This window comes from Pinus tabuliformis, chromosome 7 (assembly GCF_031772625.1).
Source record: "Pinus tabuliformis cultivar Carrire ecotype Pingquan chromosome 7, CPIR1, whole genome shotgun sequence".
Classification (NCBI taxonomy): domain Eukaryota; kingdom Viridiplantae; phylum Streptophyta; class Pinopsida; order Pinales; family Pinaceae; genus Pinus; species Pinus tabuliformis.
Window position 1 is genome coordinate 41,746,573 of NC_142293.1, and position 16,326 is coordinate 41,762,898.

Below are 16,326 nucleotides of genomic sequence, written 5' to 3' on the forward strand. Positions count from 1 at the left end.
CAAAACGATGGCTGATGCTTGTGTACAGGAACAGTACCTAGAAAACATAGGCCAAAATAAAGAGCATTCAAGTGGTTCAAAGCAGAAAGAACACCAGGAAGCTTCGAAAAAAGGGAAGAAGAAATGAAAAAGAGCAAAGAGAAACAATATAGCAGCCATAGCACACCCAATGCAGAGATCCCAACAAACACTACAGCCATTATAATATTGATGGTCACACAGAGCAGAAGTGCTGTAAAGTACATCCACAACTCAACCCAGAGAACTGGAATAAGGACAGACAGAAGAAAAATCTCATGACCACAAATTTGAGCAATCAAGTGGGAAGCAGCTCAGACGTGTGTGAGAAGATTGTCTACATATCAATGCAGATAATCTGAAATGAAATATTGACCAATAGAAGAAACCACACCTGCAAAAAACTTCCTTCAATTTTCTGTCTTTGTGAAAAGAAGAATGAACCAGAATTTAGATTGTAGATCCATCATGTATCTGATCATCTTTTCAACAAACTTGAAAATTGCATTATAATTAATTGTGTATACTTTAAATTAGCTCCTGATGGCAAATATCCTAGATTTAAGTTTTCAGCTAATGCTGAAGGCCCAACAGATATTCTTCCAAGCTCCTCCAATCATCTGGAATTTGTAGCATTACTCTATCTAATCTCTGAAGGAACCCACTAGAAGCTCTATACACTGTTCAATGTATAGATATATACTAAATCATTTTGCACGAAAATATGGGATAAGTAAAAGACTATATACATGCCAAACGATCAAGTTAACAGATATTACAACTTCAATGCATCAACTGTCTCATTCTAAAAAAAATGTCAGACAGCATGAACGGCGGCCAGCTAATGATATAACCATGACTAGGAAAATAAGAACAAACCTGCACTTTGGAGCCAGTTCTTGTCTAAGTTTCTCTAGGTGTTCATTAAGTTCATCTAGCTGCAAATCAGAATATAACAAAAAATGTTAGTGCATAACTTCTGAACATTACATCTCATAGAGAATGACCTCTGAATAACATAAAATGAAATCTCAATATGTAATTTGCCTAAGCAAACGCCGTAGTTGTGCAACCAACTAAAACTTTACATCCTACAATTTTTACAGTTGAAATGACCCCTCAATGAGTGATATTATTTGGAAAATAAAATTCATTTCCAAATATGAAAAGATTCCAAAACGCCATTAATGAATCTAAACAATATTTTTATCTGATACATTTTAGGGATATGTAATAAGACATCACATCTCAAAAACTTAACTTCCCTGGCTTTACTTCTCTGAGCCTTGTTATTTATACTCTGGTTCAAAAACCCAAATCACACACCAAGAAAGTATGCCTCAAAGCTTACCTCACTACCAAGTTTCTCAAGAGCAGTTTCCCCTGACAGTCGCAAGTCAACCATTTCTCTTGAGTTAGCATCTGCCTCTTCTTGCTTCCTCCTTGTCTCCTATATATGTTCAACAAACACAATTCTAATGAACTTGTAGAGCTCTGATTACTAAAAATCAATAGAATCCAACAAACAATAGTACACAAGAAACAATGATATAAATTCACATTTTAATATCATTGTCTGTAACCATGACCATTTGCATTCCCAAGTTGATTGAAACCTGGAGAAACGACAATCATATTTCAAACAAAACAGAGAATAAGTTATACTTTAAAATTTTCAAAAAACAAACCTCCTCAAGGACTTTTGGCAACAGTGTATTCCATTTCTCTTCAAACTTTTGCAAGAGAGTTTTTGCCATTACGTGAACATCACTCTGATCATCATTGTAGGTCATTGCGTTTTTGAAAACCAACATCACATCTTCACAAATATCACGTACATTCTTGTATCCAGTTCCATCTTTGGCATCCATCTGTCTTCGAATTGTACCAAAGTCCATTGGCTTCTTTATAACCTGATAACATCCAATTCCTATTACATTACTAATCACCTCTAGCTACAGACTGTTGAAAGTTATCTAAAAATTGTAGCAATAGATGCATCATGAAATAGGCTAACAAGCAACAAGAAGGGGTTCTGAAACTCTTGAGGGAAAAGCATAGGCCACCAAATACAATGTTTGTTTATCATAATAACTGGTCATTTATCCAATAATGATCAAGCATTGTTTTTTTTCCAAAGGAAGAAACAGTAATTTCATTAATTAAGAAAATGACAAAATTACATTGTGCAGATGCACATTCTGGGTGCTTTCATTGTGAAGAAAGACAGATGAGATGGGATCAATGATCAAGCATCACTAAAGAAACAGAAAAGTAAATATATTATTCCAACAAGGGTTAAGCCATAAAAATTAATCAGTCAACAACAATGTGTGTAACAAACATCATTTTCGGCCCCCCCCCCCCCCCCCCGCCCTGGGGCAGCTCTATTGATGTAAGTAGCATCAAAAGGTCTTCTACAATTGCTTGGTGTCTTAGCATGTGGAAGACATTATTTGCCTCTTCTAATGATTTATGTCTTCTTTCCCAAGTTTAACTTAGGAAAGTACAATAATTAAAGTAAATTAATTATTGTGGACTATTGGGTTATTTTCTAAGGACAAATAATTTAATTATTTAAGTGACTTAGAAATAATCTCAATCGTTGATCTTCAAAAATGTTTCTAGAAGGAAGATTCAAGATGATTCTAGAGGGGAGATTGGGGTTAGAGATTTGGACTCAGTGAAGATTATAAATGGAGGCTAGTGATGGAGGTGAAGACACAACGAAGAGCACAAGTGTGTGAACAAGTCATCACGAGAGAGAGATTTTCTCTACAATGTGAGTGGCTCAATGACCAGTGCGCAGAGGAGGAGAAGTGCGAGTGGGTTTCAATGAATCCAGGAGGGCCGAATGGGAGGAGATTCTAGGGCCAAGTTGCCAGAAGGAGATCGAATTTGTCTGAAGGAGGCTGAGTCGCTAGAGTGTTGGGGTTTTTCTACTGCGCATTAGTGGTAGGGCACATATCGAGTTGCTAGAGGACGGAGATATAATTGTTGGAGGTCGATTTCTTCGGAGCGATTTCATTTGGAGGTGGATTTCCTTGAGGCCAATTTAGTTGGGCGAAATTCATTATGAGGGAATCGAGTTGCAGGTTCCAGATTGTATTTCTTCTTATACCTTTGTGGGTCGTGTTACCGCCCAATTTAGCAGGGGTCCTAGGAGGGGTTGCAAAGAGACTATTACTAGATCAAGTGGCAACAATGTGACAAGGACCCACTGTCACCTCAGTCAATGTCCCCTGCTCTTTATGGACTTTCACCGATGGGAGGAGTCCCAATATAAGGAAGTCACTGGGAATGATGGATCAATGATAGGATAGGTAGTGATTTTTAGAGCCCATTCACAAGAGAGACTCAAAGAATAGGGTTGCTTGCTCTAGAAGCAATGTGTGGGGCTCTCTAACAAAGGCTTGGAGGAGGCTTACACCAAGGGATTAGAGGTATTCCTTGATGATGGATATCCTAAACCTAAGATTTCTAAAGGAGGAAGGCTCCTAAGAGGCTTTTTGAGATAAGGAATGATGGAATATGGGACCACAAAAAAGCCCACGGGCACCCAAACAAGACCTAGGGTTTAAGGTGTACTCTTATGCTAAGAATCTAGGTCAAGCAAGGGGGAAGAAGGGATCAACAGTGAGTGAACTTCCTTTGAGTTTTCTAGCAAAATAGATCCCTTTGAAGGCCGCTTACCTAAAAGGATCCAGAACCAAACGATTGTGGAGTTAGGGCTTGGTGCGTCTCACAAACCAACTATGGGATTGACTTCAAATTTGGAGGGTATGTGGAGGACACCCCAACACAATTCCTAGCCAACTCGCTAAACAAGGTGATGGCTCAATTGGATTTTGTTGGATTCCCTAGCTAGGTCGTCTAGGGTTAGGGCAGAAAATGAGGAAAAGAGAAAATTTTCAAGGTGACCACCAAGGATTGAGACCAGTGCCTAGCCAATTGTGGAGAATGGAGTCAAACTGAATTCAATTTTGAGAATTTTCTCTATCAAGGAGTCCTTATGCAACTTCGCTAACCCTAGAGAGGCAACAACTAGGTCACAAAGGAGTTTAAACTTTATACTTCAATGTGTAAATTTAATGGAGTTTCAAGGTCAAAGTTTCATAACCCAACCCTAGGAACATTCGATCTTCTTCTCCAAGATGAATAACATATACAACGAGCCAAGATTACATGTGTTCATGAATTTCACATCAATAGTTAGGGCACAAAAATAATCGAAGGATAGCATTCCATACGTTAGACAAATTACATGAAAATTTTCGCATAAGAAAAGCACTTACATGACAAGAAGATTATATCCATCCATTAGACTTGCAAGAAATGAAACTCCAAGACGAATAGAAAATATCCAAACATCAAATGCATTAATTGATCTCCAATTTGTCTATCAATAGCAAGTCCAAGTTCTTTTTACAAAGAGATACCAATCCAAGTGATGATGAATGAGAGAGAACACCTCTCTTCAACTTATACAATCCTCTAAGGGATTTGAATAGTCTAAATTAGCCTAATGATGCCCCTATAATAAAATTAATGTGCAAAATAACATCCTTTTGGTGACAAGCCCACCAAACAGCTCCAGAATATGAAAAATAAGCCTCTCCAAAATGGTAATACAATAGCTAGGAGGGTTGTTCAAACAAGAAAAAACAAGAAGAGAACAGGAAGAGAATTTCGAGCCTAAATAGTTTAACGAGCCTATCAGTTTAACAAGCCTTCATGTTCCCTTTTTGTTTCTTCTTGTGGAATTGTTTCACAAAATAGTTTAACAAGCCTATCAATTCGCAATACATAGAGGGATCAATCAAATCAAAATTGCAGTCCTAGATCTTCTTCAAATTCGTCACCATAGGTGTGTCCATGGACTTGCAGTCCATCATGCCAAACCTTTGAAGGATTGAAATAGTATATTTTCCTTAGCCAAAAAAGATTCCATCAGGCTTTTGCCAAATTTCCAATCCTAAATAGTAATGCATAAGACCAACATCCTTTATTTCAAATTCAAAAACCAACTCCCTCTTACATTGAACAATCAAAACTTCGACCCCTATCAGAAACATATCATCTACATACAACAACAACATCAAGGGTTTGCCTTCAACAACTTTGGAATACAAGTTAGGATCAGCATTGCTTTTCTTGAAACCAAATCTAAACAGATAACCATCAATACAAGAGTACCATGCACAAGGAGTCAGCCCACATAGGTCTTTCTTCAATTTGCAAATATGTGTTTCTCTATCATGGACCTCAAAACCTTGAGGTTGCTCAATATAGTCTTCCTCTTCAATAACCCCATTCAGGAAAGCAGTTTTAACATCCATTTGATGTAATTTCTAACTTGCAATAGAAGCAAGAGAAATGAAAGATCTAATAGATGCATACCTGGAAATAAACAAAAACGTGTATTCATAGTCCTCGCCCTCTTTTTGGGAGAATCCACAAGCCACAAATCTAGCCTTGTATTTTTCAATGCTTCCATCAGTAGTATGATTAATTTTGTAGATACACTTGGAAGACACAACAAACTTTCCTTCATGCCTTAGCACAGTTTCCCAAACATTGCTCTTCAATATCGATTGATATTCTTCAATCATAGCATCCTTCCACACTTGTTCCTCAGCTGCTTCTTCAGAGGTGGATGGCTCAGATTCAATGATCTCGCACATTAAGGTTGTATAACCTGAGTACCTTTTCGGCTTCTTACTTTCCCTAAAGGTCCTGTTACCGCTCAAATGGTGGTGGCATGTGACAAAGAGGTGAATGGAATAGGGGATGAAGAGGGGCAATCTTGGGCCACATATCGAGGTACAAGGGTAGCCAGTAAAAGGGAAGCCCACACCTAGGTATATTTAGGAGGGAGAAATTGTGGTACATGAGGTGCCCCGGCTTTGATTTTTCCACCCTTCTTTATATGCCTTTTGCCTTTTGTGATTCTTCTTTGATTAACTTAATAACTATTTAACATAAACAATATCTGATTATTTATTGTTTACATTTATTTTATTTATTTATTTGTTATGAATTATATTCATAACATAGCCCCTTCCTTCGGAAGCTCTGTCCTCAAAGCTTTAATGTTGTGGATTTTCTTCACTTAATGTCTGTCGTCTCAATGTATGTAATTTGGCCATCCTCTCGTCATGTAGCTCATCAGTAATATTCCATTGGATTTTTATTTTAATTTATTTTTTTTATAACTCTAATTTTTACTATTTTTTTTAACATTTTTTTTTAATTATGATTTATGGCTATAATTTATTTAATAAATAATTATAAATTCTATAGTTATAATTTATAATTATTTAAGTTTATAATTAAACAACCCATGATACCCAGTTATAAACCAACGTCATGGTTAGAAAAAGGTGCGATGGATTTGGAGAGTTGCATACAATGCCAACCATGGAATTGTTGACTCGGTTACTAGTTTCGCACTTTTCATAGCCTGCTATTCACAGCGTGGTCAGCAAACGCTATGGGTGGTCACGTTGTTTGACCAAACAATGATTAAACACCATAGGTATAATACCAGTGGGTCTGACGGGGACAATGGAGCACCCGAATGAGGGGCCTCACGGCACCCGCAAGAAACCAGTTCTGCCCCGTGATCCGAGGCCTGGTCCCGTTCGCTCCTGTAAAGATAATGCAGGCCATCCAAGCCGATGTATTAGGGTATATAAACGACATATGCCTCCTCGAGATCAAAGATGAAAGACGTTTTTTTATCTCTAATATCATTATGCTAGGTAGCTGCAACAGCTCGACTGTGTCAAAGTGTAAGAACCAGAATGATGGATAATCGCTCAGTTCCCTTATTGCCCGCTCTAACTCCACTAGCATATAACCGAGCAGTCGACTACCAAGCAAACCTCTCCATCGTAGGATAACTTGAAGTAATCTATTACTATCATTGATATGTTCCTCTGAAATGGTTATGCCATGCAACTGCTCAACAGCTGCGCCTCTGTCTCGAAAATCCTCGACAAGTAATTCTATCGTTACCAAATCCTCGACAAGTAATTCTATCGCTATGTTAAACAAGTGCTCCAAATTTGGGTCTCCTTCTAGTAAACACTCTATAGTGGCTCTATATCTGATTATGTGCTCAGCTAACTCCTTGTTGGAAATACTGAGGGGGGGGTGAATCAGTATTCCTTTTCAATTGTTATTTTTACCAGTTAAATCATTTATATTTAGAACACAAAATGAACAATAGGAATAAATGCTTTTATTAATATAATCTTTACAATAAATCAGATACAATATATATAAGGCTCCAACATGTTGCCAAGCACCAACTTGGACTTTTTGTGAGGCTCCAACCTCCAGGGCACCAACCCTGTCTTGTCAAGGCACCAACCTTGGATTTAGGAGCACCAACTCCAAGGACACCAATCCTTCCAATTCTAAGGCACCAACCCCAAGGGCTCCAACCCTCTGCTATATATTGTCTGGATATGTTTGGTAGTAATTCTCTGCTCCCAAAATCTTCTTCACTGAATTCTGTCAATCTACAGCTTCACTGTAGTCTCCATGCTACATCATCAATGACAACCTATCTTCATATGAAGGAGTCTTCACAACTCTTCATATTGCCCACACAGAGTCTGCAAAGTTACCTCATGATGATTTCAAATAGCCATCATGATCTCCAATAATGTCTCCAAGATCTGTTGATACTTATCAACAAGATATCTGCGCTAGGCCTCAATGTCTTTTCAAAACAACTCTATTTCGACCCTTTGTTCTTATTGTCACAGTAACTGCTTCAGGAGTGAGGCTTCAGGAGTAACTGCTTCAAGAATGACTTCTTCAGAGGAGTGACTGTCGCAGTTTCATATTGTGCGTTCAATTAAAAAAAAACAACCCTGCCCTGTTCATACTCAAATAATCTTCTTAGATCCGCAGAGCGTCCTTTTGAACTGTTATCTAAAATCACTTCAAAACATAGGTCCGAGCTTTTCAATAAATAACCCAGTCAACAGAATGTTTGACGTTCGGTTTCCTTCTTCTTCCGCTGGACCCTTCGGCTTCCTTCTTCGCTCGCGCTTTGGCTTCCTTTCTTCTTCCGCTGGACCTTTCAGCTTCCTTCTTCGATCGCTTGATCTTCGGCTTCCTCTGCGCTCACTTGACCTTCTTCGCTCGCTTGATCTTTGGCTTCCTTTTTCGCTCGCTCGACCTTCGGCTTCCCGATCTTCGGCTTCCTCTGTCTCTTCGAGTTCACCAATACTCAAAAGACACATTCATTTGGAAGAGAGGCTGAATTACAATAGATGTTGCATATTAAAATTATATCAAAGAGGCCCTTTTTTAATATTCATACAATAGACTCATTATTTATGGAGGATTTCATAGGAGAGACCGTACCCAATGAGGTCCCACATCCACGTCATCAATTGCAATCACAACTCTTAACATCATCGATGTAACATGACCGATATTCATACTGCCAATGAAATGGACGCGATATAATATTAAACAATCGTCAATAGATCCATCGGGTCCATAGCTCCATCACAACCGGCGGTCTATCGGGTCCACAAGTCTTATCGCAATTTACCATCGTTACATTTCTTCAAGACTTGCAATATGCGTTGGATGCGATATTTCAATAAACAATTGTTAATATATCCGTCGGGCCCACAGCCTTATCGCAATCGACGGTTTGTGGGACTTCGACTCGCACATGGATTAAAAACGGCCTTAACCCCCGCAGTTGACCGTGATCTAAGGGTTGACTATGAGATTGATGGCTAGGATTGAGTGCAAGACTTCAGCCACGATCAAGGAAGTCTGTACTTTCCTACCCCTGCTCTTCCGATAGTTGTTTCTCCTATGACTTCTCTTCACTCTTCCGTTTTTCCGATAGTTTTCTTCTTTACTCCTCTATTATCGTTGTTCAATTGTTGTTCAATTGCTCTTATTCAATTGTTGTTCAATTGTTGATCTATTGACCTCCTGCGTCATTTCTTGTTCAATTGTTGTTCAATTGCTATTCAATTGACCTCCTGTTGTTCAATCCACTTGGGTCCTCCATCTCATCATATCATCATATATCAAACTTTCATCACTATGAGCATTATGATCAATGGGAATCAATGGGCTATCATGTATCAAAGAATTTGCCACCATAAACACTGCTATATTGACATCAATGACAACCTAGATTAACACTCTTCCCCTGGTGCAGCTCTGTTTGGCAACTACTCCATTGTGGCAAGTGTGTTTCTAGATATGTGAGGGAACCACTCCTCAAGTATTCTCAATTTTTCTCTATTGTTGCTCCTACTACATCGTTTGCCTAATCTTTGTGTTTCTCGTCTTCTTTTTCGAAGATAAAATAAAATGAATGGACCCTCGATTCTAGCATAGGGGGTTAACGTATGGGTGCCGTGAGGCTGACTTTATACTTAGAGGCAAACCTCGATACAGTGTATCTCTGGTGTTGGGAGGAACAGAACTTGGATGAGAAACAAGACTATCAATTTGGTTGACAATATTTGCATAGTGTAATGCAAGACCAGCAGGACCTGGCCTCTAAGGACTTCCCTGTGCATTCTTTTTGCTGAGAATCTTTTCACTTTCCAAGTCAAAATCCTTAAAGTTCTCCTAGATCTCTTGATGTAGGAAATATACAAGATCTACAAGTTTCTCCAAAATCTCTTCCAGCAATTTGGACCAAAGGGATTTCTTCTTCCCCATAAACACCAATTCACTAGACTCATCCATATTAAAATCATCATTCACAAGCTGTGAATCCAAAATAGTGGACTTTGGTTCCACTTTTTGAGTAGCAGCTAAATGATCACATTTTCTCTCCATTTCTAAGGGTTTCTTGTCACGTCTTTCCTCGGTGGTATACTGGTTTTGGATACTAGCTATACATGATACACATTCATCCTTACTATCATAATTAGTATATGACATAACCTCTTCTTCAAAATTTTCCATATTCATATTAGTTTCTTCATCAAAAGCATTTTCATCTAGATCATCATCTTGATCTTCATCGACATCATTTTCATTTACAACATTATAATTATCTAATGCTTCACCTTGTTTCATTCCTTCATTGTTGCTATCGTCTTCCTCTGCATACTTTTTCTTTAGACATGTTACAATTTTTGCACATGATTTTTCTAATCGCTAAAATGCTTCTTGAATTTTACTACACTGCTCAACGCATTCAGGATGTGAACGTAATGGCACATTTTGTGGTGAACAACGTTCAAAGACCCACATGATTATATTGTGTGCCATGGCTCTGATACCACTGAAGCATAAAAACTGATAGCTTGTAGACTTGAATGTAAAAATACACGAGGTATTTGTAATAATAATTTATTATATATATAAAATGAAGTGATGATCAAATGTTACAATGAGGACCCGCATATATACCGAAGCAAGTGTCCTTTCGTGACTAGGCATGTCTTTTAGACATGCCTTTTCACTTAACTTAATGACTATTTAACATAAGGCATATCTGATTATTTAATGTTTACATTTATTTTAAGGCAGGAAAGTAGAATGCCCACACAAGGATGATCATGTGAGAAGAGGTAACAAAGGATGTAATCTAGGCCATGATATCCTCTCTTCTAACCAAAATATAGAGATGTCAGTGATTAGGCTCATAAAATTTTGAAGGATGGCAACTTCAGGCATATTATTTCCATTATGGTCTTTATCATTTATGTCATATTTTATGGCCTCTACAAGGTTATGATTAGTAGGAAAGGGAGACTAATGAGATGGAGAAACACAAGTAGGTTGCCCATGATGATCACACTGGAAAGGGGAGATTATAGATTGATCATGATCCTGAGGGGGTGCCCAAGGAGATAAAGAATATTCAATGAGGGGTTCTTCCTTGACAATATACTCGGAAAGGGGAAAAGGATCAAGGTCACTCGAGATCATATGAGAATAGGTGCAGGAATCACTCTCAAAATGATGAACAAGAGAAGAAGGAAAAGGGGAGGGTGAAGTGTTATATCCAATAGGTTTCTCTTCCCCAAAATCATAATCTATAGGCTCAGGCGATTAAAATATAGAACCATAAGGAGGATAGGTAAGAGCCTTGTTGATTTCCTTACTATTGGTATCAAAAATTTGGTTTTCCCTAAGTGGAAATCAATTACTTCCAACTACCCCTTTTCATGCTAGGGAAAATAATGATTCTCCTTCCCCAAGGTATCGATGGATACGTCGGGAAAATAATAATCCTACTTCCCCAAGGTATCGATGGATATGTCATCATAAGAAATGCCCGAGAGAAAGAGAAAACCAATCTCAGCCTCATCCTCTTTGTCAGTATCATAAATGGGAGCACAATCAAATTGAGGCCCAACAATTTTCCATTTCTCCTTTTCGATGCGGAAATAATCTTCAATGTCATCTTCCAAGGAGCTCATGGGATCACCTTCCTCAAGGTTCTCAAAAGGAGAGTTATTAGGAGTGATACCCTTGAGAAAGGTAAGGTCAGCCTCAACTTTACTTTCCATAGCCTCGTCATCCTCAATACACGTGTTCTCAAAATCATCCCATTCATCATGTGGACCCAACAAGGACTCATCTTCCTACTCATCAACTAGATCCTCAAGGGTATCTTCATCTTGGTTAGTTGACAAGCGGGACGACTCTTCTTCCCTTTTCTCTTGAAGAACAATAACTAAGGTATTTGTTACATGATTTTGGTAATATGCTTCTAGGAGGAGAGCATTAGTGGGGTGCTCTTTATATTCACATTTCATCTTATGAAGCTTCACCTCTTCTTCATGCAAATGAAAGAATACTTCATTAGAATTACATTCCCCTACTAACCCTTTGCATGACCTACTATATTCATCCATTCTTTCTTGCGTGATTTGGAGGCTTACAGGATCCAACTCTTCATCATCCACGGAGGAGATATTCCCTTTCTCATTGCCATTGTCTTCCACCTCTATAACTGACATTTTCTCATCATCCTCGCTTACACTTGAGTTTTCTTCAATGTCATCCAATTGATTACCCTTTGTGGACTTTTTGGTTGACTATAACATTTATCATTGATTAGGTCAATCAGAATATTGAAAGCATAGGTTAGGCGAGCAAAGTCAAGGAGGCGACTAGGATCCTCCTCATAGAAGCCCCTCATTATGTCAATTTGCACTCATTGTGACCTATAAAACCCGAGCATGAGTTCCATTTCCATACCTTCCAATACATTTTGATAAGATTTTGCATATTTATCCACATTCTTTTGTAGTTCTTGGATGTCTTGGTCAGTGAGTTTTACAAATGTGGAACCACGATTAATCTCTCTTTTACGATAGTCCATTTTCTATGATTTTGCATATTAGGATTAAAATGGAGTCGCCAGGGTGAATTAAAGTGCCTTGATAGATGCTTGCTTCACCATCCAAGCATTATTATTATTGTTTACATTATTTATATTATTTTTTATATATTTTATTCATAACAAGCTTTGACCTTGGTTGATTGCCTATATCTTGTGTCCTTTGTCTCATTGTTATTTATGATTTGGTAGTTGTTTGATGATAGTGAATACTAATAATAATCAAGATAAAGAAGAAGCCAATGAAATGAAGTAAAAATACATCACAAATAGTTATCATTGTAGGAGAAATCACCTACACTTGTTGCCCCTCGATTTCGCAACATGATATCAAAGCTAAGGTGTCAATTCAAGGAAGGGAAATTTAATAAGGGACACTCAAGCACTCAAAGACCGAAGTTCTAGAAAGGCATCAAGGGCATCAAAGAATCAAGAAGATCCTCTCATCTCCAAGAAGACAAGGGCTACATCATCATCTAGAAGAAAAGTGTCAAAACCCTAGATCAATCAAAGAAGAAGTCTACACTAGAAGCATTCTTGGGATCCTCGCTCAAGATCAAGGAAAGAGACCACAAAGACCCTACCTCTACTCAAGTTGAAGAGATCTACAAATCAAAGTAACTTGAAGTCTACTCATCCAAGAGAAGCAAGATCAAGGACGTTGTCATCATCATCAAAGGATTCAAGGTGATCTCCCTCTCTTTGGAGCCAAGGATCACTCTTGAAGAAAAGCATCTTCAACAAGAAGAAGTTTTCAATTTCCTATATCATCATCAAATTCAAGAAGGCAGCAGGTTGAAGAAGCATCTTCTCAAGTAAGTATATTTATGTCTGCATCTGAATCAAAATGTCTTTTTGCAAGGAAAGCAACAAGTTGGTTGGGGCTTCAAATTTTCTTGCATGGAAGAAAAGCTTAAGCATAAAAACTGATAGCTTGTAGGCTTGAATGTAAAAATACACGAGGTATTTTGTAATAATAATTTATTATTTATATAAATGTATAAGTGACGAATGTTACAATGAGGACCCGCATATATACCTAAGCAGGTGTCCTTTCATCACTGTGCATGTCTTTTAGACATGCCTTTTCACTTAACTTAATGACTATTTAACATAACCAATATTTGATTATTTAATATTTACATTATTTTTATTTATGTCACTTGTTATGAATTATATTCATAACATAGCCCTTTCCTTCGGAAGCTTTGTCCTCAAAGCTTTAATGATGTCGATTTTCGTCACTTAATGTCTGTCATCTCGATGTATATAATCTAGTCATCGTTTCGTCATGTAGCTCATCCGTAATATTCCGTTGGATTTTTTTATTAACATTCTAATAATAATAATAAATTTTTTATTTTTTTATTAATTTTTTTAATTAATATTTTTTTTAATACTGATTTTTTAAATATAATTTTTTTAAATCGATTATATAATTAAAACTTTATAAATAATAGTTATATAACTTATAATGAACAATACAATATTGCGGACTAGCGAGGGTTCAGAAGCCGAATAGAGAGATGGCCCGCACGAAGCAGACAGCCTGGAAGTCGACTGGCGAGAAGGCACCGTGGAAGCAGCTTGCAACGAAGGCTGCGCCGAAGTCTGCCCCAGCGACGGGAGGAGTAAAGAAGCCTCACAGATTCAGGCTCAGCACCGGTGCCCTCCGTGAGATCCGAAAGTACCAGAAGAGCACTGAGTTGTTCCCCTTCCAGCGCCTAGTGAGGGTGATTGCCCAGGATCTCAAGACCAATTTGAGGGTTCAAACTGTTGCCGTCTTTCTGCAATCGGAGGAGAGGAGCTTCCGAGGACTAGATCGAAGCTTTCTCGCAGCTGGGTGATTAGATCTTGGGCCTCGGGCAGTGCTAAAGCCTAGATCTGGAAACAAATCTATCTTTTTTGTCGCGGATCCCTCTTTCCACAGATCAGCCGCAGATGGGTTCCTCAAGGCAAGGCAGATCCACAGCTCCGTTCATGAGATCAAGGTACTACACAAATCTGATGCAGATTTGGATGGGCCGGATCTGGAAAGTATCGAAGCCACTTCAGTGGAAAGGGAAGACCACAAAACTGGTCCCTGGGCGCAAATCGCCAGCTATGATGAGATAACTCCCAAGCGTTTTCAAATTTTCACTAGAACACCCATGAGGAATACAACACTGATCTGGGTTTACGCTACAAGCAGCGTAATAGATTTGAAAAACAACATTGCCAATCAAATCGGCTACCCGGCTGACAAGCAACACTTATTAACAGGGGGCGGATTGCTACAGGACTTTAGATCCATAAAGGATTACAACGTCAAACCAGGATCTACAATCATTCTCAATTTGAGACTAAGAGGAGGTGTAGCAACAAGCAAATCAACAGAAGGAGGAAGCGGATCCAAATCAAATCACAACCCAGATCTACACCAGCAGCACAAAAGTGAAGGAACATCTTACAAGAATATTTTACAAGGAGGGAAAGCTTCTCCAACAACTCCAAAGCAGGTTGGATCAGAACCAAGTCCATACATAGTGGAGCAAATGCAACAAACTCCAGAACTAACAATCGATACAGCAGAAGCAGAAAAGTTATGTTGCAGCTATGAAAAGCTAGCCATCATATGCCGGTTTAACGGATTTTGGCCCAAACCCTTGGATCTGTTTCACTAGATATTCACAAAATGGTCTTTGGACTGTGAGATCCACCTCTGTTCCAAAGAGTTTTTTATAGTTAAATTCCAATCAGCAAAAGTCAGAGATCTTGTGATTCAGGAAGGACCTTGGTTCTGGGGATCTTCGAGTCTCTTTATAACTCCATGGTTCCCGGAATTTGATGCAAATACTTTCGTTGTATATAAAATGCCTGTATGGGTACGTCTCCATAATCTCCCTATCCATTTCTGGGACCAAAAAATACTCGCAAGCATAGGGAACACCATAGGCAGATATATTAAAATGGATACACAAAGAATAGATGAAAGAATTTTTACTTTCGCACGCATATGTGTGGAATTAGACCTCAGTAAAGGATCACCGGGAAGCATTAAACTAAAACACAAAGATCGCAGCTGGATGCAGTCATTAGATTATGAAAATACAGCTTTCAAGTGCAGAAAATGTCGGCAAACTGGACATCTCCAAAATGCATGTCCAGAATACAAAAAGAACAGTCGCAGAAAGAAGAAAACAGGCAATCAACAAAAGGGATGGAAAATTATCCATTCAGATTCGGACGAGGAGGAAGAATATGAAGAGGAAGAACCAGTTCCAAATGAAACAGAAACTCAAAAGACTCCTACACAAGAGCCCATGGAATCACAATCCGGAAAGAATTCAAATTCAATGGAAATAAGTGGAACCAAAAGGCAGCATTCATCAGACACCTCTGATTCAGACAAGGAAAACCCCCAACCCGGCGATGAAAATCCACTTCAAATTGTTCCCATAATTCTGTCCCAAGGAGAATGGCAAAAGGTCGAGAAGAAAAAGGGGAGGAAGTCATGATCCCCCCAAATGTCAGTGCCTTTGTTCTCGTTGTGGTTTTTTTCACTTGAAGTTTTGTCTTTAATTTTCTTTTTTATGTGTTCACCACCTTTGACAGGCACTAGCCCGAAATTTCCTCATATGAGGAGGTCGTGTATCTGCTTAGTGGTGTCTTTAAATGTTTGGTTGGACTGAATGTTCTCATCCAGTGAGCTCTATGATCAGCAAGTTATAGAGCAAATCGAATGCCTCGGCATATACTATGTAACTTTTTATCCTAGTAATAAAAAGTTCGATTTTTTCCTTGGAAAAAAAATATACATATAACTTATAATTATAAATTATATTATATAGTTAATAATTATAAAATTTTATAATTATAAATTATACAATATAATTATTAACTTTATAGTCAACCAACCATGGGATCAGGAGTCCATAGAGTGGTTTCAAAAATGGCAGTCCATATGA

At 38.2% G+C, this 16,326-nt stretch overlaps 1 protein-coding gene across 2 annotated transcripts in view; it reads right to left on the reverse strand.

Moving 5' to 3' along the window:
* LOC149245138 (transcription factor GTE6-like) overlaps positions 1-16,326 on the reverse strand; it is a 229,504-nt gene that overhangs the window by 24,705 nt on the left and 188,473 nt on the right. For both annotated transcript variants that reach the window (XM_089457671.1, XM_089457670.1), the window contains exons 5-7: positions 1,707-1,931; positions 1,370-1,468; positions 898-956 (exon numbers count right to left, since the gene is read on the reverse strand). In XM_089457671.1, coding sequence (XP_089313797.1) covers positions 898-956; positions 1,370-1,468; positions 1,707-1,931 — 383 coding nt within the window. The remainder of the gene's footprint in view (positions 1-897; positions 957-1,369; positions 1,469-1,706; positions 1,932-16,326) is intronic.